Consider the following 26591-nt stretch of genomic DNA (forward strand, 5'->3'; position numbering starts at 1 on the left):
CTTAGTTAAAAACATGGTTTCCAGATGCAAGAATAAGCTGTGGTGAATCTTAGGCTTGCACACACACCACTTTCTCCTTCACTTTCACACCTGTAATTAGGAGATAAAAACTTGCATTTTCAGATAAACTAACAGCAGTTCTCTATGATGCCCAGACTTGGAAAATTTGTTTTAAACCATGCTTATTGAAAGCAAGATTTGAAATCATAGTTCAATCTCGGTTTGATCTCCTGATTAAACAGTTCCCATGAGCCCCAGCCAGAATGATCAATGGTCAGGAGGATGCGACTTGTAGTCCAGCAACATCTGGAGGGCCATAGGATTAAACAAAGCACAGTTCCCTGAATTTGGACATCATGAGGAACCGTAGCATAACATAGAAACAAAAGAAGTTGCTGTTTACTGAATCAGGCCATTAGTCCATCTAGCTCAGTATTGGCTGGCTACAGCTCTCCAGGATTTCATATAGGGTCTCTCCTAATCCTACCTGCATGTATTGGGGACAGAACCTGGGATCTTCTGCAAGGAAAGCAGATGTTCCACCACTGAGCTACAGACCTTCCAAATAAAGCAATGCAAATAAAATAATGCAAAAAAAGAAGGCCGTACATGAGCCTCAGGCTTGGTGTGGCTCATTCTTGTAAAAGAAAACCATTGTTTTCCATTCCATGTAAATCAAGCTTCTGGGAGGCTCATTCATTTGAGCCCCTCCTCCTCCTCACTGCATCCAGTGGCAATGTATTTCCCTCTCCCTCTCCCTCTCCCTCTCCCTCTCCCTCTCCCTCTCTCTCTCTCTCTCTCCCTCTCCCTCTCCTTAGCTGGAGTGTATTGCTTTTCATTACTGGTGTGGCCACCAGCACGTGTGAAACTTGGGGCAACTGTCAGAGATTAATACAGTGGTACCTCGGGTTACATATGCTTCAGGTTACATACGCTTCAGGTTACACACTCCGCTAACCCAGAAATAGTGCTTCAGGTTAAGAACTTTGCTTCAGGATAAGAACAGAAATCGTGCTCCGGCAGCGCGGCAGCAGCAGGAGGCCCCATTACCTAAAGTGGTGCTTCAGGTTAAGAATAGTTTCAGGTTAAGAACGGACCTCCGGAACAAATTAAGTACTTAACCTGAGGTACCACTGTAGCTGCAATGGCCAAAAATGGGATGATCAGCTGCAGTACACCCCTGAACTTCCCTCCCACCACATCTCTTTATATGCCGAGGAAAGGCAACCATTTATGTCAAAAACAAATTATCTTATGACACCTTAAAGACTAACACATGCATTATGGCGTAAACATTTGTGGACTAGGGTCCAATTTATAACCGCATAAAGCAAAAGCATCTCCTCAGCTTCCGTGGAATAGCTTAGTGCCTCAGTAAGTATTTGTCTGTAGCATTCCAGTAACTCCAGGAATAGCATGTAAGATTTCTTCTCCTGTTATCTGAATGGCATTTTAGACATCTAATAATAAAGCAGAAGAGGTGGACCAGAAACAGAAGAAGTAATTAAGCCCAACACTGTTTCAAATTATCAGGAGTTGAAGCAAATTCATTGCTGCCATCTACATAGCAACAAAGTCTGAAATTCCCATGAAGTGGTGTTTTATGAAGGCCCAGAAAACAGAAGCAAAGTTACACTGATGTCAAACTCCACATTTCTATGGCAATCTCTGACTAAGGTTTCATGTTACCCAAACCCAAACCCAAAACAAAATTCATCATGTGGCACTTAATGCAAGACATGCATAACAAAATTTCTGTTAACAGGGGTTTGTTTATAAGCCAATATTTTATTTCTTGGCACTAAGAAGCATCAATGACTTATTTTTTAAACAAACAAACAAACAAACAAATCTCTAAAGCATTCTAATCAGGACTTGCCTCAAAAACAACATTTGTGATGATGAGAAAATGACTTTTAATGTGACTGTCAGATATGTCCCTAGTATGCACAAATTCTAGGCTAGGAAAATCAAGCACCTCTTGTTTCAACGAAGAATGAAAATTTGGTGTAGTTCTTTACCTGGTTCTGTATTCCTGAATCGTCCCAGAATACTATATAATACCACTGTCTGAATCATTTTGGACCTAACACATGACTTCTGTAACAACAGCCTAAGGTTTTAAGTTAGCCCATACAATGCAATGTCTGGCAGACAGAGAATAAAAAAACCAACTTAGAGAACCACTTTACCGAATGTTAAGACAAAATGGCAGCAGCACCTCAAAACATTCAACACCTGGTGTTACAAGTGTTTCCTAACTTCCCCCAACTTTTAGTTATTTTAGATGCAAGGCAAAACTAGGCTAACTGGCAGAGCAGTCCTATGCTTTTCTGCTCCTGGGTAAGTGTTATAGAACTGCAGTCTTACAGGTTCTCTAAGCTCAGCAATTCTTTTTGTCCAAGTCACCAGATGTGTGCTTCTTCCCTCCTCCCAGCTTCTTCCAAAGATGATAAATTTTCTTGGTTTATGCATGTTTGTACAAGCCCTGTATTTAGGCATCATTGCTACTGTTTATAAAAGAGGATATGAAAGAATATGGTCTACCCAGATGTTGACACACACATTGTCTTGAACATGCTGTTTTAAGAGTGTGTACAAAACAGTAAATTGCAGGACTAACCTAAATTACCAAAGCCTGCTCTCAGCTTTGTAATGAGCACTGCCAAATTTACAAACCATCTGCATTGCGTTATGCCAGTTCTTTGGGCTGATGAGGGCAAACAACATGTATCATTTTTATCCATGCTTAAACCTTTCAAGGGAGGAGCACAGAAGAAAGGCTAGAGAGCTTCCCTCTGGAGTGTCAGAGAAAAAACCCAGGCTCTTGGCATCACTACCGAGTAGCAGAAACAGGAGGCTGGGCTACCCTGCCACCAGAAATGCAGGCTCATTTCCAGCACCTGTATCCCTCCTGGGAAAGTAATGCATTCAGATGAACCAGGATGCATGGATATGGGAAAAGGTGTAGCTTGGTGATTTCAAATGAACGCTGATCAGGTCAAACTGTGATTCACTTCAGATGAATAAATTCTGTAACTTGTATGTGAAGTTCAACAAGCACACAGCTAGGCAACCACCCATAATCAATGTTACATGGCTAGAGCCCCATTTCCAAAATGACATATGTACAGCAAACATGTAAGAGGGAGCAGGACTGTGCCCACTAGTTCCACACTGGATGTTGTTGAACTCCAATAACCCCTGTCCCCACAGGGAGCCAAAAATCTAAAGAGAGATTCATATGTGTATATATCTGTAGGTGCATGGATGCTCCACACATATATGACTAAGATTCCTAACCACCTGCTCTGTGTGACTGCTATGTGCATAGGTGCCCATGATCAGATCTTCATCTCTCCACAGAGAAGTTTGGAGTGGAGCAAATGAGGCATGGCAATGTCGGGGCTGGGGCTAGAAGCATTTCAGCAATTCCAAAAAACTCTGCCTCTTCTTGATGTTATGCAAATCTCAATATCATAAAACATGCAAATGAGGTTAAATAAGGGCTTCCAGTTCAGTTCAACCACTGTGGCCATCCCGCTCTTATCACTCATTTTTGTGATCACCACAATGTATTTTTGATAAATCTATTGGCTAGATCTTCTGGCAGCCACAAAAGAGTGAGAGGCACTAAAGGGAGGAATATTGTCGTATCCTATGTTTCCCAACCTGAGGCTAACGAACATGTCCTTCTCTCACCAAAGATAGCAGAACTAATCTCTAATCTCCACCACACTTCTCAGTGTACAAAATGTTTCACAATGGTGCCATTTTTCATCCCAACAACCCAGAAAGCTGCACTCAGCACTGTAAGCTGCTACCTTACACACACTAGACTTGGGAGTGAGTTGTGCTTGAGAGTAAACACATATTGATTCAAGCTGTGTGATCACGGTCATTAATTGGGGTCCTGTGCAGATAAACCTATCCCATGTATCACACTAGTTATCAAGAGAGTCTATATCCCCAGACTGTGTAGAAGTATTATCAATTTTTAAGAACACTTCCCAAACTTAAAAAGCAAGTGGTTAACACAGGGTATTGCATGTAAGAGTTCTCTCTCTCTTTAAACAGAGGCCCCACACCAGGGAAGGATTCAGTTGTTTTTACAGCACAGAGGAGACTGGTGACTGGTTATTCCCAGCAAACTCTGACAGCTCTAGAGTTAAAACCCAGGAAAGCTGGAGGAGGTGACACTGTTGGAAAGTAAATATTTATGTAGTCAGGGCTTTCCTTCCTTTCCCCCTTTTCTCTGCCCTGCCTCTTTCCCTTTCTTAAAATGTCACAGATCAGCTGTTTTGATAATTGGACAGGAAGCAAGAGTTCCCCTGATGGTTGGCAGCTTAACACCAGTTTGTTCTGCCTTGCACTCTGAGCATTCATCCTTTCTCGTGCTCACACCTATTGTCCTCTTCAAGGGGAGGAGGGCTTAGCAGGTTATTAAGGGTGAAAATATGAAATGGCTCATCACACAATTTAGCATCACACAGTGAGTACCCTGCTGGCTCCACCTCTGAACAGAACAGCACCAGCATTAATGCTGATTGAGATCATGCCTATGGAAGTGACAGTGATATACTATACACAGATCCCAGGAGATCCTGAATGGGTGAACAGGACAACCCACATTCTAGGACAGGGGACTGTTTAATGGATGGTAGCTCAGCGATATCTGAACTGGGGAGGCAGGAAAAAGAAAGGTCTAACTTGAATTGCAAACATAAGTTTGCAAAAGCTAGCATTTGGGATATATATGGCAGCAAAAATGCATTTTGCCCAGCACTAGGCTATGAAAGAGTTGAGAAAACTCTTTAAGAACCATTTTCAAGTTGTTATTATTATGTTTCCACCCCTTCCTCAATAATTCAGCTCTAAGCAGCATACACTGGGTTCCCCAGCACTCTCCCATCCAGGCACTAACCAGATTCAGACTTGCTTAGCTTAAAAAGGTACTTACACCAGATGCCGTTAAACCAGTCTCAGCCATTAGACTTACTAGGCAATCTTGGGGCAGACACTATTTCTCATTCTAAGGTTTACACTCTTAAGAAACTGCATAGGGTATGTGCCCTTTGATCCTTGGCAAAAGGGAGGAGTCACAAAGTAATATATAATTCAAGTTTCACTACTTGCTTTGAATGTTGACAATTTGCAAGAGGCTGAGGATATGTTTTAGCTCTGATCTCATTGTTATTAAAGAGCCAAACCCTGAAATTTGAATGACTGCACTTTGGAGTAGAAAGCAGCACACAGAAAGGACAAAATGCAAAACATTTACATACACATCTATTCACCTACAAATTTGCAAAGGCACAGCCCAGTCTTGATTACAGGCTTAGATTGAACTTATTTTTAAATAGCAGTTATAACAGAAGGGCATATTCACTGGACAAGGGCACCTCTACATTAGGATCCTCTACAATTCATGCTGCATTTTGAAGAATATAATCTTGTAACTACAGTTAATGTGTTTGCCAAAGGCAGAGGTGGGAAAACTTATTGGCTCTAATCAGCTTTATGGGCCAAACCACCAATGATTTAAGTTTGTCAACATATTTTTTTTCTTTAAAAAACAGCTTTCACACAGAAATCCATCAGAAAACCTGCTTCATCTCTCATAAACTGAAGTATTAATAAATCATCAGAATACCTAACCTCTATTAAAGATCCTAGTTTATTTCAGCATTATTTTTTAGCCACTCATCTCTGAAATCTGTGTGAATTATTCCAAATAAAATGTGTCCCATGAATTCTAGACCAATTTCCTATTTCCAATCCAAGATAATTTTTCCCACTTCATTCCCTACCGAAATGTCGTGTAATTATTTTTAGTGTATAGATGACCTTCCGGCCTGTTATGTGTAGTGGGAAATATGCTTCTGTTTCTTCAGTTACACAGCAATCCAAACTGTAGGAAGCCAGCGGAATTCATCATGGGGGACTTCTGCAAGCATAATGAGCAAGGATGGGAGATTTCAGCCAATTCAGCCAGAGATCCCCTTCTTCCAGACTTGTCACAGTGGAACTTGGGTTTGGATTGATCAACTAAATCACTGCACTATTGGGAGCTAGCACAACAAGTCCCTCTAGCACAAAGGGGCTTTCTCCCCGCCCCCCAACCCCAAATCCTGCCCATTTGTTCTGGGGAAGGTTGGCAAGCAGAAATACCATTGGTATTTTTGCTATTATTTTAATTGCTGTTATGAAATTTCGCAAATCTGTTTCATTTAGCCCACTGTCAAGAGTGCCTTGAAATTAAAAAGAAATCATATTGCAATCCATTTTATTGCAATGTTTGATTGGCGAGAAAGACGTGAAAGGCACTGTGGCAATCAGTCCTACGCAAGACAAGTCTAAAAATAAGTCCAAAAGGAACAAGCTCCAAGGAAATAATAAGTAGATTTATAAAGGTTTTCAGGAATGCTAGCTGTTGGTGAACTGGCATATAGTCCTTCTGTTTCATTAGAGTGCTGAGAGAAACATAATGCTTCTGGAAGACAACAAAACACTTCAGCTAATCTATGTTTAAATATAGTTCTTGGGGAAAGTCGTTCCAGTCTCTCCATTAGGATTCGCTGCCCTGGGCACATCTTTGCAATATTAACACCTTGGGGAGGCTTAACTCTTAAAAGGGGAGCAAAATTGCTTCCCTTGCTTATTTCACTCTCCAGGGTAGAACAAATCAAGCAGCTTAAATGTCTTCCAGTTCCACAAGGTCCAAAGCTATCTCCTTCCACATTTAAGTAGCCTGGAGGCTGCACATGACAATACAAACCATCAGTTTGTCATGTGACACATCAAACAACAATTTGGTCTTTGAAACATACAAGGTCCAAGATCTAAAAATACCTTTTGCAGAGAACTGTTCTACCTAGCCATTCTCTTAGTTTTGCTTTCAGACGTTTTGTCAACACTAAAGAATAGCCATTCACACCCACCCCACCCCATCAGCATGCTAGGCATTCCCTTCATGCTTAGAGCAGCTAGGGAATCCCATTACTGTTACAGTATACAGGGCAAGAGATTTCATTTTCCTCAAGAGCTCTCTTAACATCGCACAGAGTGCTACTTTATCTCACAACAAACACTTCTTAACTAAAATTAAACGAGAGGACATTTCTTTGAAGAGGATCATTTGAAAGCTGCACGTACAAGACATTTCCCAGCTCTGACATCTTCAATCTTGACTTCTCACTGCACACGAATCATGAATCTTCTAAGTTTGCAATATTCAGATATTTTATTCAAAGAATGCACCAATGGGCATCTCAACAAACTCCTGATAACAGAGTTAGGACATGATACTCATTTTGCACAAAGAATATATGGAATACCATGTATTTAAGCATACTATGCTCAAGTTATAATTCTTTTGGGGGGCAGGGGGAAGGATTCTATTTTTTTAAAAAAAAAAGTGGGAACAAGTATTAATATCTGCAATTTCAAACACAAGAAGTGTGCTGCAGCTGAATGTCATCATTCAGTTAAGTTGGTATATAATTTTTCTTTCTTTTAAAAGCATAATTGCTGTGCTACTGACAGCACAGTGTACTTCCAAGACTATGTGAAATTTAGTATCAAGAGCAGAAAAATTCTCTCTTCTGCACTCTCTGTCAATAAGTAAATGATACTAAAATCCTATATAGTCTTATTTGGGAAAAAGTACCAATGAACTCAGTAGGAATTACTTTTGGGCACGCATGTATAGAATTGCCCTCTGAGTGGGGGGGGGGGGCAGATGGCAAAAAATAGAACAGGGCTTCACTACCTTCAATAGTTGTATAGATGAAAACATTTCAGCAGGGGTAACGCTGGACTGCAGGTTCAATCTTCTAGCTTAGGGTGTGAACCACATAAGTAGCGGGCTCTGCCCTACTCCTTTAAAAGTAGAGCAGGAGGGGAGTATCAAGTGTTGGGTCAACGTCTGTGCTAAAGCCTAGCCACGAATTCTAGCATTTGCTGGTGCCTGTTAAGCTTTGTAACCTGTATCCTGAGCTGATGCAAAGATCATGTAATAAAACTTTCAGGATTTCCCAAGCCAATAGTTAGAGTCTTTCATCTGAGGGTGGGGACCAAGACACTCAGGATGCTTTGCCTCCTCTCTCCCTTGTACCCCATCCTGAGTCCTGGCTTGTTCCCTAATTGTCCACCATCATCCCTCAGGAGCAAAGGTGGCAGTGGACTTAGTGGGACGCCTAGAGTGGCCAGGGCACCACTCATCTGGACTCTAGGTGGCTTTCTTGCCAGTGGTTTACTTGGAAGGGGGAAGTACCGTATTTTTCTGTGTATAAGACTAGGTTTTTTCCTTTAAAATAACATCAAAAATTAGGGGGTGTCTTATACATGGATATACCACCCCCCATTTTCTTAAAACGGAATCCCCCAAAATAGTCTTATACATGGGGGCGTCTTATAGACAGAAAAATACGGTAGATCCAGATGGAAGCAATGACCAGCAGTGAAACAGACAGAGCAGAAGGCGGCGGTGATTATACAAGCCTCTCAGCCTCCTCTGAATCGTTTGCTGGGTTAACTTTTCGAGTTCATTAGTCTCCAAGCCCTTCTTCGCTGCGTTTCTACTCTGGCTCCAGTCTCCAAGCCAGGTTCTGGGAAGTGAAAACCGAAAACCTAAAAAGTGCACACTGAACTAATTTCAGCTGCACTCCTATACTCACTTATCTGGGAGCAAGCCCCACTAAATGTAAAGGGATTTATGAGAACACTCTTTTAGAAGTAGAGCAGGAGTTTTGTGCTGTGAAACTCTTTCCATTGCCCATAGTAATACAGAAATCATGTTAGATATCTGATATGTTAACCTGAAAACCAGTCCATTTTAGGAACTTTGGAAAGCTTCCTATCAGAAGCCAAATCAGGGTTCTTTGCAGATTTTGGCAGTTATGACTCCTCGCAACTGAGCATTTTGCCTCTTTAAGGTACAGACAAGGGAGTGTGGAAAGGATAATTTGTATGCTGAGTTCCTCAAAACACACAGCAACAGATTTTCTCCCCACTTCTATCTCTGCAGCTTAAGCACACACTGAATGCACAAGCACACAAACCTCAAACCACCACACTTCAGTGCTTCAGCACACTGAGAGAGCAAGGTCTCAGTTCTAGATAATAACTCTAATAACTCTTCAATTCAGCTATATGAAAAAGATAAAGCTGTGTTTGTCTGTTTGGTCCCTGAGCCGGTTATGTAGCTGCAGACCAGCCCACATTATTCACCTGGACAGCTCTCCCCACCCCTCTTGCTTTAAATAAGCAAATAAATAAATATATGATATATATCCACCTGAGATGCAATTCATTGGCAGGAGGTCTGGTTTTCTCACGAGGGAGACGCAAATGGAAGCAAAGCCCAGGCACAACTTAGGGGGAAATGCACATAGTGCTGATTCAGGCTATTACAAACTTGCTGAAAAGAAGGCAGTTCCCAGCGTCACTAAACATTCCCCGCCTATTGCTCTCACCAGATGGAAGAATCTGGGTGGAGCCCTAGACAAAAGGTAAGGCAAACACACGGGGGAGGGGAATTATTTTGTGAGGGGAGGGAACAGAGGTGTTTCCTTGTTTCCATGGGAATGGGGAGCTTCCAAGATTACTATTCATCCACATACCAGAACCAGGAAAATGGAAAGGTAAGAAGAAAGCTAGAATGCAAGGCAGAGAAATGAATTCAACCTGTATCAGTCACAAACCACTCCTTCATTTCTCTAACACAATTCTACCTTGTTACTCTCATTTCCTTCACTGTTACTCTCTCTGCGCTTTCACTGCCCATTAGAGAAATCTCTCTGGAGCTGCTGTTCAGGAAAAACTCCTTCCATATACCCTAGTCCTCTCTACATTCTCATCCATCTCACAGTGACATCACACAGCTTATGGAAGCTTATGGGCAGCTTTGCCCTTTGAGGAAAGGTAAAATCTTCCATGGGGCCATGGGCTTAGCCAAGGGGGGCAGGGGGGCTGCTGTCCCCCCATCAAATAAATCAATAAAAATACTTAACTGAGATTCTGCCCCCCTCAACATAAAGCCCTCCTCCTAACATAAATCCTAGCTATGCCCATGCATAGCGCCTATGGGATACAAAGAATTAGATGCTTCAGGACAGCTGGGGGAATTTCTAGTTAAGAAATCAGGGAGAGGGGAGGTGGGAAAGCTGTGAAAACAGTTTACGCATTGCTGAGAAACTAGAGGAGTTGTGTACTATTGGTGGAAGAGGGCTATGCAGAGGCAGAAGGTGGGACTAAGCTTCACATATTTATTCGAAATCCACAGCCAGCTTTTTGCCTGTGGCTCTAGCATATTTACATAAACGATACCTAGCATTTCACTTCAACCGTAAGCAGCAACTGCATGAATAATTGTGTGGTGTGATCTATCATGACTCAGCATTCTTCTGTTTTAAAGGCAACTCGTGTTGACTAACCAGTTTATAATTATTTTGGGAATGGCTGGCTATTCTTTATGAGACTGGCTGTCTACCTTTAGGCATAGCATATTATTGTTTCTATTATTAATTTCAGCAGTGCTTTCAGCATCCAAAGCACATTATGATTCTTAACTCATCATCAGCTCAATCCCATGCAGTGCTAGGCATACCTAACTCCAACCATTTCAGTTGTCGTAGGTTTGTAGCTCCACATAGGATCAAGTCTTCTGAGGCAGTTCCTTAACACCCTCCTCTTTTAGACTGGGAACTGAAGCTGGGAGTGAGCTTCTTGTCTCATGACCAAACACAGGAAGGCTCAATGATGAGCTTTTCTATGGCCAACCTACTCACACACTTTCCATGTATTAACTACCACTAATAATTCAACATGTTGAATTTTTTGCCTCTCTTTAAAGCAGTTGTTCCCAAAGTATGTGTGTTGGGGCACCTGCATCATTGGATGGGATCCAACATCACACTATGACAATTGTTCTGACCGCACAAGCATTTCAGCTTGTCAAATGGAACAATATCCTTTCTGCTGTTCCAGAGCTCCTCCAGAGCCTTTGGGGGGGGGCACACAGAAATGTGTGGAGGTAGGAGAAAATGAGAAGTTCTGCTGTGCTGGCAGAACTTGTTGCACTGGCCCTCGCCAAGAATTGTTCAGAGATCCCCTATTCCTCCCACAGAACTACAATTTCCAGAGTACCCTGGGAGGAGAGATTGATCATTAAACCACTCTATGAATCATCAGAGGGAAACCTCAAGCCTCAACAGTAAGTGGAGCCAAAGCCAATGAGAGACAGAGGCAGTGAATTCTTGTTTTGTCCCCATTCTCCTCCCTGCCAAGTTTCAGAAGGACAACACTAAGCCTAAGGAGGAGGAAGATGACATACTGGGCCTGTCAGTAGAAAGGTAGACAGGTGAGGGCTAGGAGAGGGGCAGGCCAGCCGAGGGCAGGCTGAGGATGGAGCAGCCTCCGCTAAGTAAAACATTTGGAGGCTAAGATTACACATTTTTGTTTGCACATTTTAACACACCCATTTTGGTTTTAAGCATGTGCTTTGGTGGATAGGAAAAGGTGAACTGGCAGGAGTGTCTAGGAGGAAGTATTTTCTTTCGTTTTCAAGCACATACTAAGGCCAAGTCCTGATACTATTGTCATTGTTGCTGTTGTTGTAATTACATTCATTATTATTATTAGTCTAAGGAAAACCAGACCAACCTTTTACAGTGGAAGTGATGTGTATACCAACATACTTATAGTGAGGGTAAACCAGGTTTTTTGAAAAGAACAATGATGATTTTTAGACTATTACACCTCTTATTCATGCCGGTATGGTTGCTTGGAAAACATCCTGTTTGTTGAAATGTAAACATTATATTGACATTTGATCTTTATATTTATTGGACACTAAGTAAGGCATTTTGGGGACGCGGGTGGCGCTGTGGGTAAAACCTCAGTGCCTAGGACTTGCCGATCGTATGGTCGGTGGTTCGAATCCCCGCGGCGAGGTGAGCTCCTGTCGTTTGGTCCCAGCTCCCCTAAGTGCAAGTAGATAAATAGGTACCGCTTTATAGCGGGAAGGTAACGGCGTTTCCGTGCGCTGCGCTGGTGCTGGCTCGCCAGAGCAGCTTCGTCACGCTGGCCACGTGACCCGGAAGTGTCTTTGGACAGTGCTGGCTCCCGGCCTCTTAAGTGAGATGAGCACGCAACCCCAGAGTTGGTCACGACTGGCCCGTACGGGCAGGGGTACCTTTACCTTTACCTTAAGTAAGGCATTTAATTATACCTTTCTACTAGGATGGAATAATGGCTTCGCCTAATTTAAACCCAGGAAAAAACCTGTGCCCTTTTTGAAACACAGTTTCAGAAGAACTCATTAAATTGCATAGATGGGAAGAGCACTGCTTAAACTTTAAAGCATAAAGCTAATAGCCTAAAAAGAAATATTCAAATTAACCACGACTAAGGAACCTGTGGAAGGACCACAATAAGTAGAGCAGAACGAAATTAGTGTGGCTTTCAGTTTACAGTCTTATTCCAAATTAATATTGCTCCAGGCAGCCGAAGTTGAAAAAAACAAACACTGGAAAGGTTTATTTGAATAAATATGGTGTTTATGCTGCAGCCAGACTCCAGAGTCAATTATCACCGGCATCCTGAAAGGTTTTGTTAGAGTTGTCCTACACTTTTTTTGGCAAGCATAACCACCACATGTATTCACCGTTATTTAAACAACACTGTACACATGCCAGAATGACAGATGCAATTGCCAGTATGGTCTCTGAGAAGATATCACACCAGATCTTCTTTATTTGGAGCTGCCTTCTGATCCATTTCTGAGCACAATTCAAAGTAAAGTTTATTCCTTACAAAGCCCTAAATGGCTTGGGATGACCACCTCCAGCATGGGATCACCTGTTCCATTATGAACCTGCTCACATACGGCATTCAACATCTGAGGCCCTGCTTCATGTTCTACCACCTTCAGATGCCTGGTAGGGACGTGAGGGCAGGTCTTCTCAGTGGTGGCATCCGGACAGTGGAACTACATTCCAACAGGTTTGGTTGGTTGGTCTCTTCTCTCTCTGAGTTTTCTTTGGGTGGCAAAGAAGGACTCTATTGCCTATCGATATCAGGAAAGCATCTTCACTGTATTATTTTTGGCACCAGCTTAAAACATTTTTGTTTAGGCAAGCCAATCCAGACACACAGAAGTGTGAAAAGTTGGTTTACTGCTGATTTTAATGGTTTTTAAAAACATATTAAATTATTTGTTTTTAACTGTTTTTATTCAGAATTTTAATATTTATTGTAAACTGCTTAAAGGTTTTGTTACAACCAAGCAGCATATAATTTTTGATAAATTAATTTAAAAATACATTTTTTATTTTGCCATGCCATAATTCTGTTCTAACCTCCTGCTATGGAAATGCACTTTAAAAAAACCTGCCCCAGTGGTTTTATATCCCCCTCCCTCTCGTGCAGCTTTCTGAATGTTTTTATCTCATTGCTTATTTGTTTTGTTCGATTTGTGAATTGCTCAATTTATGAAGCATCTCAAAGCAATTAAAGACATCAGCAATCAAAACATATATAAAATGTCACATATAAAACAGTAATTCAAATCCAATACAGATACAGATTAGAAAAAAATATCCACTTAAAAGTGATGTTCTTTAAGGTCTTCAATAGTTGCCAAAGAGACAACAGAGTCACAGAATATATGATATTGAAGAGAGGGTGAATTCCAAGGGGTAGGAGCCACCACACTAAAAGCCCAATTCCTACACTGTACAGACAGAATCTCCTGGCAATATTGCATCTACATGAATTATTTCTTTTGTGTTTTTGTGTTTTTAATCCGGGAGCTGCCTTGGGGAGCTAACAGGCATAGTAAGAAAATGTTCCAAAACAAACAAACAAACAAATGCCTGACAACCCCAACTGCCCCAGAGTAATGTTTTCCTGCGGGAAACATAAAGTACAATATATACACATAGCTATCATGTAAACTGTGAGGCTACCATGAGGAAGACTGCAGAGTCAAGTATGAAGCTTCCCTCAGTCAACAACATCCCTTCACAGGAAAGGAGTCTGATGCCTCTCCTAGCAGGAGGATTTCATTACAAGCTTCTTGTTGCTCGCTTTTCAATTAAGGTTTACGGCCAAGCATTTGTTTCAACAAAAGAAAGGCTTTGACTGTAAAAACTACAGGGTGTTTTCTAATTAAAGTAGCAGGTTAATTCAATGTTGTTTGGTGATGGTCTGACGTTCAGCCAAGTAATATCCCCACCCCACCCTGAGTGGCCTGTTCCTTTTCAAAGCTTTATACTGCAGAATTTTGTCTTCTGCAGCTAGAAAAGAAATCTTAAACAGTTGGGAAAGGAGAGAACATACTGATACTGAGGGGACTGGAAATGAAATATGAACTTTGAAATGTATTCTCACTGAGATAATTTCATCAGCTCATAAACCCAGCACTCATGGTCTTAAGTTGTTTAGAGTGAATGGGTAGACAGATTCAAAGCCTGCTCTTTTTTTAAAAAAAAAAAAAAAGCTAAATAAAACTCTGATGATGAAGGGACGATGGGACAGTGGTTGACATGGCACACATTGTGGCACATGTGTCTAAATTAAATTTGATCAAGAGATCATGCACCCATAAGGTCTAGAAACTTTTCAGGGCTATGTTATCAGCCAGATGAGAGATTGGATACAAGTTTTGCCAAAATAAGCACCAAGGGTCAATTCTTGAAAGTATCTTCCAGAAGTGAGAAAGAATGAAACAGTTACACAGGTGGAAAGGGCAGCACTCTGTGAAGTTCCAAAAGAGCAGGCAGGTATCTCAACAGAGCTTGTGCAGGAGACTTTACTAGCTGCTTGTCTCTATAATCTGCCTAAATTTATGTGTTAAACCAACTGAGCATTTGAATACAGGATCCTGTCCCTCCTTCACACACAGGTATACAAAGGTTGCATACTAACCAGTTGAAAATGCATTATTTCCTAGTTTACACTTTAGAGTTTTTTGGAGAGAAAGTGTAGAGGGAGTGAACATATTGTAGCTTTTTATGTGACAGGTAGCACATGGTGGCTTGACTGTTTACATAGCCCCATGTATCCTGGATCATATGTACAGTAGCTATTCTCACTGCGCAAGTGCAGTAACTGCTTTTCCAAAAGACAAGATGGCTAAGGGCAATAATTTATTTTTACAAGGCCACTTCCAGACTGTCACTATTTTGTGGGCAGGATTCAATCACATACTGGCAAATTCAGGTTACACATTTAAAGTGGATTTGGTGCTCTTGTGCAACAAACCCCAAAATAAAATAAAAATGGACTTTTTGTGGAAAAGAAAGTAACAAGAAAATGTGCTAGGAAATATGGGCTAATGTAATACAACCATTTACAATTTTCCCACAAACAAAGTAGAATTAAGGTTCAATAAACAGTAGACATCTCCCATCACGGCAGGGCTGGAGAGAATCTGGAAAACATGATGGCAGCCTTTCGCCAGCAAGTATCACAACTTTATCATCAGTATTTGCTTACACAGAAAATTGGCATATGTGCATATGTGGTGCAATGGGTCAGTGCATCTGGCTGTTAACCAGAAGATTGGTGGTTCAAGCCCACCCTGCACTAGATGACCCTTGGGTCCCCTTCCGACTCTACAATTCTATGATTCTACCACATAACCTTTCTGCAAACTTTGTGCAAATCAGTCAGAGCAAGAGCTCAATAAACAGATTGGCCCAAGTCTTATCCCACCCCCTGTAAATTTGCCTTCATGGTCTGTTCTTGGAGAAAAGGTTTATTCTTACTCTGCACCTGAAGACAAAGAGCAATCTTTTAATGGGTTTCAAGCCTCCTCCACCTCAAACCACACCATTTATTCTGGAGCACAGTTCAATAAGCCAACCTACAAGGCAGCTGCCATAAAGCATCTAGCAACTAATAAAACAAGAGAAAGATGGTCTCGATCATGTGCACCAGTAATTAACAATGAGCTGGAGTTCCCAGCGTCATCAAAACTCTTCCTCTGTGAGTTCAGCTGGGAGCAGTTTTGTGGAGACAGATGAAAATACTCTCTGCAAAGGAAATCATGGCAATATTTATATACCTCTCTGCTGCACAAATCATGTTGGAGTTGAAAGGCTGTTTTTATTTTTTTGGCCTGGCTCCCTAAAACTCTCACGCACGCATAATTTTTCCTCGTACCTAAACAATTAGAGTGGTATTATTTGCTAAGGCCCAGAAGTGCACAAGCAAGCAGAAAAGAAAGGCAGACCAGAGGGAGCTAAACCTTTGCCTTTCAGTTTTAATTTATTGACATTGTTATTTCAGCCCCTGGTATACATTTTCAAATAACTTTGAAACATACCTAAAAGCAGCTGAACTCCCTGGACAGATTCTACCAGTGTGGGATTTATGCACAAGCTAAGTGAGCCACGGATTAGGGCTTCAGATCATGAGAGACCTCTAAATACCCCCCCATGAAGACATTGTGTTGTCTCCGGTGCTAGTGCTACTGAGAGTAGACCCAGTAAAGTTAATGGGCATGACTATTAGGTTCATTAATTTCAGTGGGTCTAATCTAATTTACTTGGATACAACCCCAAATTCCAAGTTTTACATAATCATGAAATAAAACCTTTTAAATTTTATGTCATGTGCAGAACACACATGGTACATGTTGTAGTGCCTTTTAACATACAGTGGTACCTCGGTTTACAGACGCTTCAGGTTACAGACGCTTCAGGTTACAGACTCCGCTAACCCAGAAATAGTACCTCGGGTTAAGAACTTTGCTTCAGGATGAGGACAGAAATTGTGTGGCGGTGGCAGCAGGAGGCCCCATTAACTAAAGTGGTACCTCAGGTTAAGAACAGTTTCAGGTTAAGATCGGACCTCCAGAAAGAATTAAATTCTTAACCCGAGGTACCACTGTATTTACTAAGTGCTAAACTGTGTGAAAAGCTGCTCTTAAAAATCACAATAATTAGCTGATTTCTAAAAATTCCCAGTTAGTGCCTGAACCCCCCCCCCCCCCGTTTTAGTAAAAAAAAAACATTATGGCAATGACCTATTAAAAAACCCTTCTCTAACAGTCCTTAGTGTGGAATTTGCCATTTTCACCACCAAGTGAAGATTTTCATTGGGCTACCCATTATAACCTCAATACATCCTTCCTAGTTAGTCACTGCCACTTTGGACCCTATCAGTGTATACTGAAGTTAGGATTTTTGGCCCAATTGATGCCGGTCCATATCATGGTTCTACATACAAACTCCATTGGATCTGGCTCTAGCTTTACATTCTAAACATTTTAATTGTTTTAAATATTTTTACTAATAATTTTAATATCTCTTTCTAACTGTTTAGAGTTTTTACTACAACCAACCAAAATATAAATTTTGCTATTTGAGCAAATAAACGAACACGTTTTCCCCAATCCATTTCTTAGGGCTCATCCAGACTTTTGTGTCATGTTTCTAGGCACAAGTCTGCATTCCATGCTCCTTGCCCGCCCGCCCCGCGCTTCCCCCTAAAAATGAGCCCTGTATTGCTAAAAACAATTATGCAGAAAACGTGAATTGCCATTTGTTCCACTTCAGCATTCAAGAGGGGGTTCTCCTGGGGGAAACAGCAGGGCAAGAAGAGAAAAAGTAAAGTGTTTGGAGATGGACCAGGAAAGTGTGGACCTGTGCCTAAAAAGCGTGGGGCAAAAGTGATGTGCAGATGAGTCCTCAATTTGTGTAAATTCAGTAAACAACTGAGGCATTAGCATTTCTTCAAATATCCTGCCTAAAAAACCTGGTCTGGACACCTGTGGATGAGCCTACTTATTCCCTCAGAGGCCCTTTAAAGACAAGGTATCCAAATTTATCAAAAGGTTTGTTACCTGGAAGAAATGGGATGATTCTCTTCTTGGGATCTTTCTGGCCTCCTTCGATAGGGAATTTATCCAGAAGCTGCATCTGCAAAAGAAATATTTAGTGTGAACAAAAGTCCATCACCCCCTTTACCCACTCCCACCTCAACAACAACATGGCCTATTTTCCTGGCTGTAACAGATCTTGAAAGCTGCAGGAGCAGCTGTGATCAAGGGCAGGATTTTTTATTTTTTTACAAATATAGTTCAGTGAACTTGGTTGAAGAGCGGCAAGGTTCCCGAGAGCGCAGGGAGAATTACATCAGAGTTGGGACAGGACCAAAGCCTGGAGTTCCAGCAATTCCCAAATTAACTATTTTGTACTTTCATAATAAATGAACACACAGCTTGACCCTCATCCATGTTCTGGGTAGCAATCCTGCAGGGTCCACCTATCCTCTAAGACAGACCACCCACCTGACGAGAACTGCTGTCTCAGAACTGCCAGAGAGGTTATTTCAATGAAGCATCCAATGTGGTTGTTGGCAGACCTCACCTATCTCCCACACATTGCTGCGCTTCTCCGTGCATCTTGATGGACAGGCATACATAGAGCAGAGGAGTTTCCTGGGGATCTGGAAATACTCTCTTATTGTGATCCCTGGGACTTTGTTGGAACAAAATGAGTTCTTACAAAGTATCAACCTTTCTGGAAAGACCCTCCCTTCCCTGCTGACCACACATTGTCTGCACGTTTAACTCAGTGTGCGGTCATTGCAAATGGCATCCATTACATTCATAATATATAGAAAATTTGGCAAAGTGATTTAATAATAAGGCAGATAAATATTTAATCTGTAAAAATATTAAATTTGAGATTTTTTAAATGGCTTTCAGTTTCAACTATCACAGTATAATGAAGACAGAAGTTTGTTTGTTTTTTTAAAAAGTTGGGTTGCTGCCAGGTTCTTTAGCAGGAATACTCCCATGCTTGTTTGTGTACATTCACATACGGGACCATGCTCCTCCAGCACTGCAGGAACAGAGGACAGGTTCCTGAAGGATGTGTAGATATGATGGGACCACCTGACTGGCAGAGATCTTGAAACTGGAAAGGCTGCATGGTACTATGAATAATGAATGATGTGCAACGATGCAGAATCCTATAAATCTGGGTTCTAGGTTTGCCATTTGAAGAGCAAAACAGAGGACACATTTTCTGACTTCGCTATAACAACTCTCATTTTACATACCCATGAAAAAGAGGACGTGTCCTAGAGAAAGAGGACATATGGCAACCCTATTTTTAGCCTTTATTGCATACATAGACCTGGACCATTTTTACTCAACATTCAGGAGCTGGCACACTGAGGTTGTTGTTGTTGTTTAGTCGTGTCCAACTCTTCATGACTCCATGGACCAGAGCATGCCAGGCACTCCTGTTTTCCACTGCCTCCCGCAGTTTGGTCAAACTCATGCTGGTAGCTTCGAGAACACTGTCCAACCATCTCGTCCTCTCTCGTCCCCTTCTCCTTGTGCCCTCAATCTTTCCCAACATCAGGGTCTTTTCTAGGGAGTCTTCTCTTCTCATGAGGTGGCCAAAGTATTGGAGCCTCAGCTTCAGGATCTGTCCTTCCAGTAAGCACTCAGGGCTGATTTCCTTCAGAATGGATAGGTTTGATCTTCTTGCAGTCCATGGGACTCTCAAGAGCACCATAATTCAAAAGCATCAATTCTTCGGCAATCAGCCTTCTTTATGGTCCAGCTCTAACTTCCATACATCACTACTGGGAAAACCATAGCTTTAACTATACGGACCTTTGTCGGCAAGGAGATGTCTCTGCTTTTTAAGATGCTGTCTAGGTTTGTCATTGCTTTTCTCCCAAGAGACAGGAGTCTTTTAATTTCGTGACTGCTGTCACCATCTGCAGTGATCAACTCAGCACAACACAAAGGGGGCAACATACAGTGCTAATATATCCCTTCAAGCACCTTCACTAATGTGGATAGGAATCACTGAGATGGAATTCAACTGAAAGTGCTCACAGTGGACAAATGTGCATAAAGCACACAGGAAAATCAGATCTGTGCAACCCACATGTACCTTAATACTCTGGTGTGTACGCAGTCTATGTTGAAAATGGCAAACACTACATTTTCAACTCCAGGAACTCCATAGCAAAGGGATAGCATTTCAGAGCAAGGAAGGATGGAAGGTGTGCCCACCATCAAGCGTAACATAAGCCAGACTCCAAATCAGGCACAATAGCATTACATCGGTTCACATGTAAAAGAATTGCCCTGCAATTACAATGGCTTCTTTTAAAAATCACTACAAACTAGCACTTCAAAACATCAGGATAACACCTGGGGAGGGATGTAAATATAAATGTTTGGGAGAACCATTTCTTCCAACTGGATTCCCAAAAAAATGGGTGGGTGGCTGTCAACACAAAAGTGGGGTTTAAACGAAGTAAGGAAACACCCTAAGCTATCTCCATCAGTTGAGAACCCTATATTTTGCTGCTCCGAATAGACATGTTGGAAGAATACCCACTAAGATTTTGAGAGCAAACTTTCCTTCAAAGAAAGACACCTAATGTTCTCTCTCAGGAGTCTAACTATCATGGAACAGTGGACACTATCTGCTAGCATCAGGCTGGAAGGAAAAAGACCTACCTGCATGGAGAGTTAAGGAAGAGGAAAGAACCATCAGGCTTCCTCATTTGCAAGTCACCCTGATGAAGAAACAGATTGTGGCTTTAACGCTTCCTAGACAAATTGTTTCTCTGCCAATTGAAGGTGACTTTTTTTGAGGAGGGTGGGAGTTAAAGGATGTTTTGTTTTCCTGTAGACAGAGTTCAGGCTGTCTGGGGTCAGTCAGGGGTAAGATTACTTTTGTTCAAAGGAGAATGAAGGTATAGTTCAACTCCAGAGTTTGCTGTCATGACATTTTTATCCAGGAAGAGAAGTGTCTCGCTTTACTCTTAAGAGTGACTGACTCAGTGAGCCTACAGCTGAGACAAGCACATTCCTAGGGTTATTCTTGGAGGTAATCTTGTTTGGCTGATGTGGGCCTTTCCTAACCACATCAAGATGGTTGTGTGGTATATAACTAAGTACTGTTTATCCACAGGGCTGATATCAGTGGAACAGATGCAGCAAGCTGCAGCTGCAGAATTCCAAGATCTCCCATCACCAGATAATAGAGACACAAGTAAAACAGGTTGGCCATAAATGTCAGCAGACCCCTCGACCCTCAGGAGCAGATTCTGAGAGTCTTGGGGGAGTGCACAGGAGAGGAAAAGAGGAGAAAGTTCTGATGTGCAAGCAGAACAGCAGCATTTGATCCAACCCATAGTCTTTAAAGACTTCAATCTTCCAAATTATGTAAGTAAAATAAATTTTGCAAAACATGAACTACACCCAACTTTAGATTAAGTGCTTCAAACCAGATAGTTGCAATCTGATGTTCCAGTTTAAACTACTCCTCAAAGCATCTTAGGAACAAATTGTTTTATGGAATAAGATGTCATCTGAGTGAGTGATCAGACTTTTATTTTTTTACCATGCTATTTGCACAGTGTGTGTGTGTGTGTTTAATCATGTAGCCATGGTTGCCTATTAAATTAGGATATGCAAACACTTCACTACCACCCAGAGCATTAAAAAAAATGCAGACATGTTCAAGTAAGCCACAACTTTCCAATTAAAAATGATTGGCCTGTTCTCACATGAAACCAAAGGTATGAAATTCTGTGCTTGAGAACTACAGGCTGAGGTCTATACAGGTCCCTAGGATGCAGTCGAAACCCTGCAACAGTGACACAACTTGTGATATAGCACATTGTGTTCATTTCTGGAACTCTCCCAATACACTGATGGAACTGACGGAGCTATTCCACTAGTGAAAATACACGAGAGAAGTGGCCAAAATGGGGTGGACATTTGAGTGGGACATCTTTTTCAATCCACAGCTACACCATCATCAACAGTGCAACTTTACATAGGCTCCAGACTATTCAAATCACTGGGAGGGGGGAATTAAAAATGCATCACCATCTTCCACCCTCCCATGACAGCCCCACCAGTTCATAGCACACCACTACCAACAGAACGGGCGGCAACCATTTTAGGCATGTCCAACTGATGGGCAACCACCAACACACAGGTCCTTGTGGACCTGGAAAATGGAGGAATGGGGACAGAATGGACTTATGCACACTCTGCCAACACACACGGGAGCCAGGAACAGAACCCCCTGCAAAATGGTTGCTACCTGTATATAAAATCCACACAAGTAGACCAGGAAGGAAGGAAGGAAGGTGATAGTGCTTGTCTTCCGCCATCCCCCTTTCCCATATTGCAAAGAGAAGCCAATGTTCTTGATCCTTTGGGGGGGGGGTCCATCGCTATAACATGGAGCGCTTTCAATTTAACGCAGCGCTACAGACAGCATTGCTTCCACTTGCTGCATCATAAAACAAACGTTGATGATGCACTGCCAAAGGAAACAGCTACTACCCCACGATCGACCATGAACGTCAGGCGATCTGCCTGTCGATCACGTTCGACCTGTTGGACATGCCTGATGTAGAAGAACATAATGACAACATAAGTAATTACATCATGTAATGTAGCCGCAGCTGACAGCGAGGGCAGATTGCAGTGGAAGGAAAACAGTGTTGCATGTGATGATCATGGATCAGAACAAAAATCAATGGCTTCTTACATCTCTCCAGAAAAGTGCCTTTTCCAAACTGCATTGCTGAACAGTATTTCCATACAGACACAATTCAATAGCAGGGAGCAATGTCCTGGATTTTGAAACACTGGTAGGTTTGTGCAATCCACACTGTCATATGTGTCAAACAAAGCAGACTTTTGTTTTATCTGTTCCCCACTAAGAGCACAATGGCCATCAAAAACAGAAAACAATAGCTTCGAACACAACGGCGCATGAGCTTGACATTGTCAACTGAAACAGGGTTTGGATCATAGGGGATTATACTAGCTGGGCAAAGTATAACTAAAAAGAACTTGCCAAAGTAAACAATCACCAATTTTGTTGACAAGGTGGAACAACCTTGGTCAGTCACTCTTCCCCACCCCCACCCCGCCCCACATTTTTTAAACCTAATAAAAACCTAAAGCTGCTTTGCCCATATCCCCCTCAATCTTCCAAACACACAAAACTCCTCCCAAAGGGAATTAAGTACGAGTCCAGATAAGGACTCTATCTTTCGTGTGGAGAGATGGGCAGCAGCAAGCTGAACAGATCTCCTGCCTTGTGGGAGTTTCACAAGTACTGCAGCCAACAGGGTGAAAGTTTCACAAAACAGACCTTTTAAGCCTTGGCGGCCAGTTTTTATCTTTGCAGTTTTATGTTCTGACTTGGTCTGCTTCTTAAAACTAGTTTAGCGGATTAGGGAAAAGTATCGAAACTTCTTTAAGTTCCAGTTCAGTACGTATAGCCCTGATGTAAACATACAAATTATTCTCCTAACTGCATGCCTATACACATAGAAAACACCACAAGGCTATGCTTTAAGCAGCGTCCCAAATGCCACATTTCCCCACCTGCCCCCAGTAATAATCTACTGTGCATGGCTGGTGAGAATGCTGCCTTCTGTGAGTATCATTTTTCTCAGCTGAAGGGCACCTTTTGTCAGTGTTGACTGCGTACATACACACCTCTCCAAGGCTGTGTATTTGTCAAATGGTCAGGCTGGAGTTAGTTTCAAATGCCTGCTCAGCAACAAAGTTCACTTGGTGATCCTGGATTAGTCACCATCTCTCAACCTAACCTGCCACACAAGGTGGCTGTGAGGACAAACTGTGAGGCGATTAGGATTTTGCTTGCACAGTTGGCTTTGTATGGCTATGCCAGGGTTAAAGTTGCCTTGCTGCAGCTGTTTTACCGCTGCACTGAATTGTGAATGCGTTTTAAAATGTACTAAATTGGGATCCTTTTACTGAACATTACTTTCATGAGGCAGCCAACAATTGTATCATATAAATAAATGGGAGAGAAGAGAAAACAGGTATGCTGCCTTTAGCTCCTTGAGGGAAGCAGCATATGAACAAAAATAATGTGTGAAGCAAAGTGGCATTCTCCCACCTCCTCACGCTCGGAGGACCTTAGTTCTGTTTCATTTGGATTTCCCCCCTCAAAGATACATATATTTTACTGTTATTTTTTCAACAAATAAACACAAAATATCCATTTACAATACAGGTGTTGCATTTTCCATTTACAGAACAGGCTAAAGATTTTATAGATCTGCTAGAAACAAGTCTCTCTCTTTTTTGCATATGTTTACAATACCCCCCAAAATATATACGATTCAGCATTTTCCTGTTTTTTATTACACATAATAAAGGGGATTTAAACACACACACACACAACAGAAAACTCTAGCACTCTGCAGGATCAGAAGAGTGCAACCCTCAGAAGTATGTCCACCTGAGCTTACTCCCAAGTAAGGGTGCATATTGATGCAATCTTACACTTTGCACCCAAAGCAAAGGTGGGTCCTGGAAATAAGGAGGAAATTGGAAACAGGACGCCAGCTGCCTTCCACCCAAACAAAGCAAGTTGTTAGGAAAGCATGACAGTGGCTGGGTGTGTCACTACAGAAAAAGAGATACTTCATGGGTTGGGCTGAGAGCTCAGCTGCTGCAAAGCTATCTTGTTTTATTAGAGGGGAGTGGGAAGATTTGGCTTAGGGAACAAGATAAACAAACACAAGGTCCACAAACCTAAAACCAACCAACCTATTTTCAGCCAGTTTCAGGGGACAGCCTTGCAATCAACCCTCAGGGTCCTAAGAAGGTCTGAAGAACAGTCATGTGCAACTGGTGTTACACAAGCAGCTAAGAAGTCATTTTCCTGAAGCTTACACACATTTTTAAGCCACACAATTAACTTTAGTGTTCAATTACTAATTAATTAATTCAACAGGTTGCCTTGCTGAAGTCAATTCTATTTGATTTATATTATTTTCGTTATAAATATCGAGTCAGTGAGGTGTAGTGGTTACGAGTGTTGAGACTAGGACTTTGGAGACCAGGGTTCGAATCCCCACTCAACCATGAAGCTCAGTGGGTGACCTTGGGCCAGCCCAAGTCTCTCCGCCTAACCTACCTTGCAGAGTCGTTGTGAAGATAAAATGGAGCTGTGGAGAATCATGTACACCATCTGGCCCTTGAGAGGGCAGTCCCCCCCCCCCCAGTCTTTTACTGCCTTAAAACATCTCTATTAAATATAGCCACCAGGCATTTGAAAGGGATCTCCTCCTCCCTGGTTTCAGAGGCACGTGGCTGAACTGGCACCGGCCATGGCCCACCTGTGCTTGCGACTCTTTCACTGATGTGGATTGCTGGGGGAGTGAAAGTCATGTGTGCGCTGTTGAAAGCAATGCATGTTGCTACTGCCAAACTCAGCGAGGAGCGATAAGGATGGCTAAAGGAAGGCAGCCAGGAGAGTGGAGAGGGCAGTGGACAAGAAGAGATCAGAAATAAAAGACTCAGAAATGTAAATAGGGAAAACCAATGGGACGGGAGTGCAATGAGTCCTGTGTATGGGGAGGTAACAAAGACATGGTGGCCTCAGAGTGGTTTCAACTCTACACCCCACTTGTGAGGGTGAGGTTAGGGGACAATGCCAAGGGCCATTTCTGGTGAAAGAAAATAACACTTTATTAACAAGGCACAAACATGAACCCTGGACTCGTATTCACTATAGCTGTGAGCAGTGCTTTTTTTTCTGGGGGGACGCATACCCCTAAACGTTTTGTGAATCTAAGTTTGGCCTCATTGAGGGGCAGTATTTCAATATGAATAGTAAAATGTGAGTGCCCCTAAACATTTTTTTAGAAAAAAAAAGCACTGGCTGTGAGTGTAAGTTCATGGAAGGGAGAGGGGGAGGGGGACCCCCCCCCCCCCGACTCAAAGCAAATCTCCTTTCTGACAGGTGCTGAAATACAGCGCCATTTATTTCTACACTTAGAGCTTTCTGCAAAGTTGAGTGGCAAGCTGAAGATAGCAGGCCAAGAGAGAGAGTCTTTGAAATTTCACCCTGGCTTGGAGCCTTGGGAATTAGCACTGGTGTATGAAAACAGAACATGAAAGAGAAGAAGAAGAAGAAGAAGAAGAAGAAGAAGAAGAAGAAGAAGAAGGGTAGAAAGTATGTGCACTGGGGTATGGGAAGAGGTGATTCTGTCTACCTTTTCATGTGGAATTATTGATTTCCCAGAGGCACTCCTGACTCTCAGGCAAGAAGAATCCACATCTCCCTGTGGGATTGCTTATTAAACACACACAAATCAATAACATGACAGACAAGCCAGGTAACAGAAGATGAGAGTGATATTGCCATTCCATTCCATATAGAGGCAAAATATTAGGCTGGGCATATTTGGTTTCTGTGTGACTTGAGGCAAGGTTCTTATACTATCTCTTAGTGAGCCTCTTTAAACTGGAAAAATAGCTTGATCCCTCTCATGAGTGACCAAGGGCAAGTACACACATTACAGCCACCAGATTGAGACCACTTTAAATCTTTCCACACAGCAGCTGTTTTCACAGGATAAGCCATTTGTGGGTAGTGGCTTGCTGCTATACTGATTGGAGAACCATACAAATACATAGTCAGAAAGCTTTGCAGTGGTATCGAAACTCACTCAAGTCACTGCAGACACACCTGGCAATGTGGTCATATCCAGTTTAAGCAGCCTTCATATATTTGTGTCTATGTGCAGATTAT

General features: G+C 42.1%; 1 protein-coding gene across 10 annotated transcripts in view; it reads right to left on the reverse strand.

Annotated features, from left to right (window-relative positions):
• The window catches only part of SH3PXD2A (SH3 and PX domains 2A), a 250465-nt gene that overhangs the window by 157880 nt on the left and 65994 nt on the right, over positions 1–26591 (reverse strand). For 8 of the 10 annotated variants that reach the window (XM_083441520.1, XM_083441519.1, XM_083441524.1 and 5 more), the window contains one exon: positions 17855–17930. In XM_083441520.1, coding sequence (XP_083297646.1) covers positions 17855–17930 — 76 coding nt within the window. Of the gene's footprint in view, positions 1–9298; positions 9420–17854; positions 17931–26591 lie in introns of those variants that run through there. The other 2 variants (XM_083441511.1, XM_083441526.1) reach the window with 1 other exon arrangement.

The sequence above is a fragment of the Podarcis tiliguerta genome (assembly GCF_965153285.1).
Source record: "Podarcis tiliguerta genome assembly, chromosome: 5".
NCBI classification, from domain to species: domain Eukaryota; kingdom Metazoa; phylum Chordata; class Lepidosauria; order Squamata; family Lacertidae; genus Podarcis; species Podarcis tiliguerta.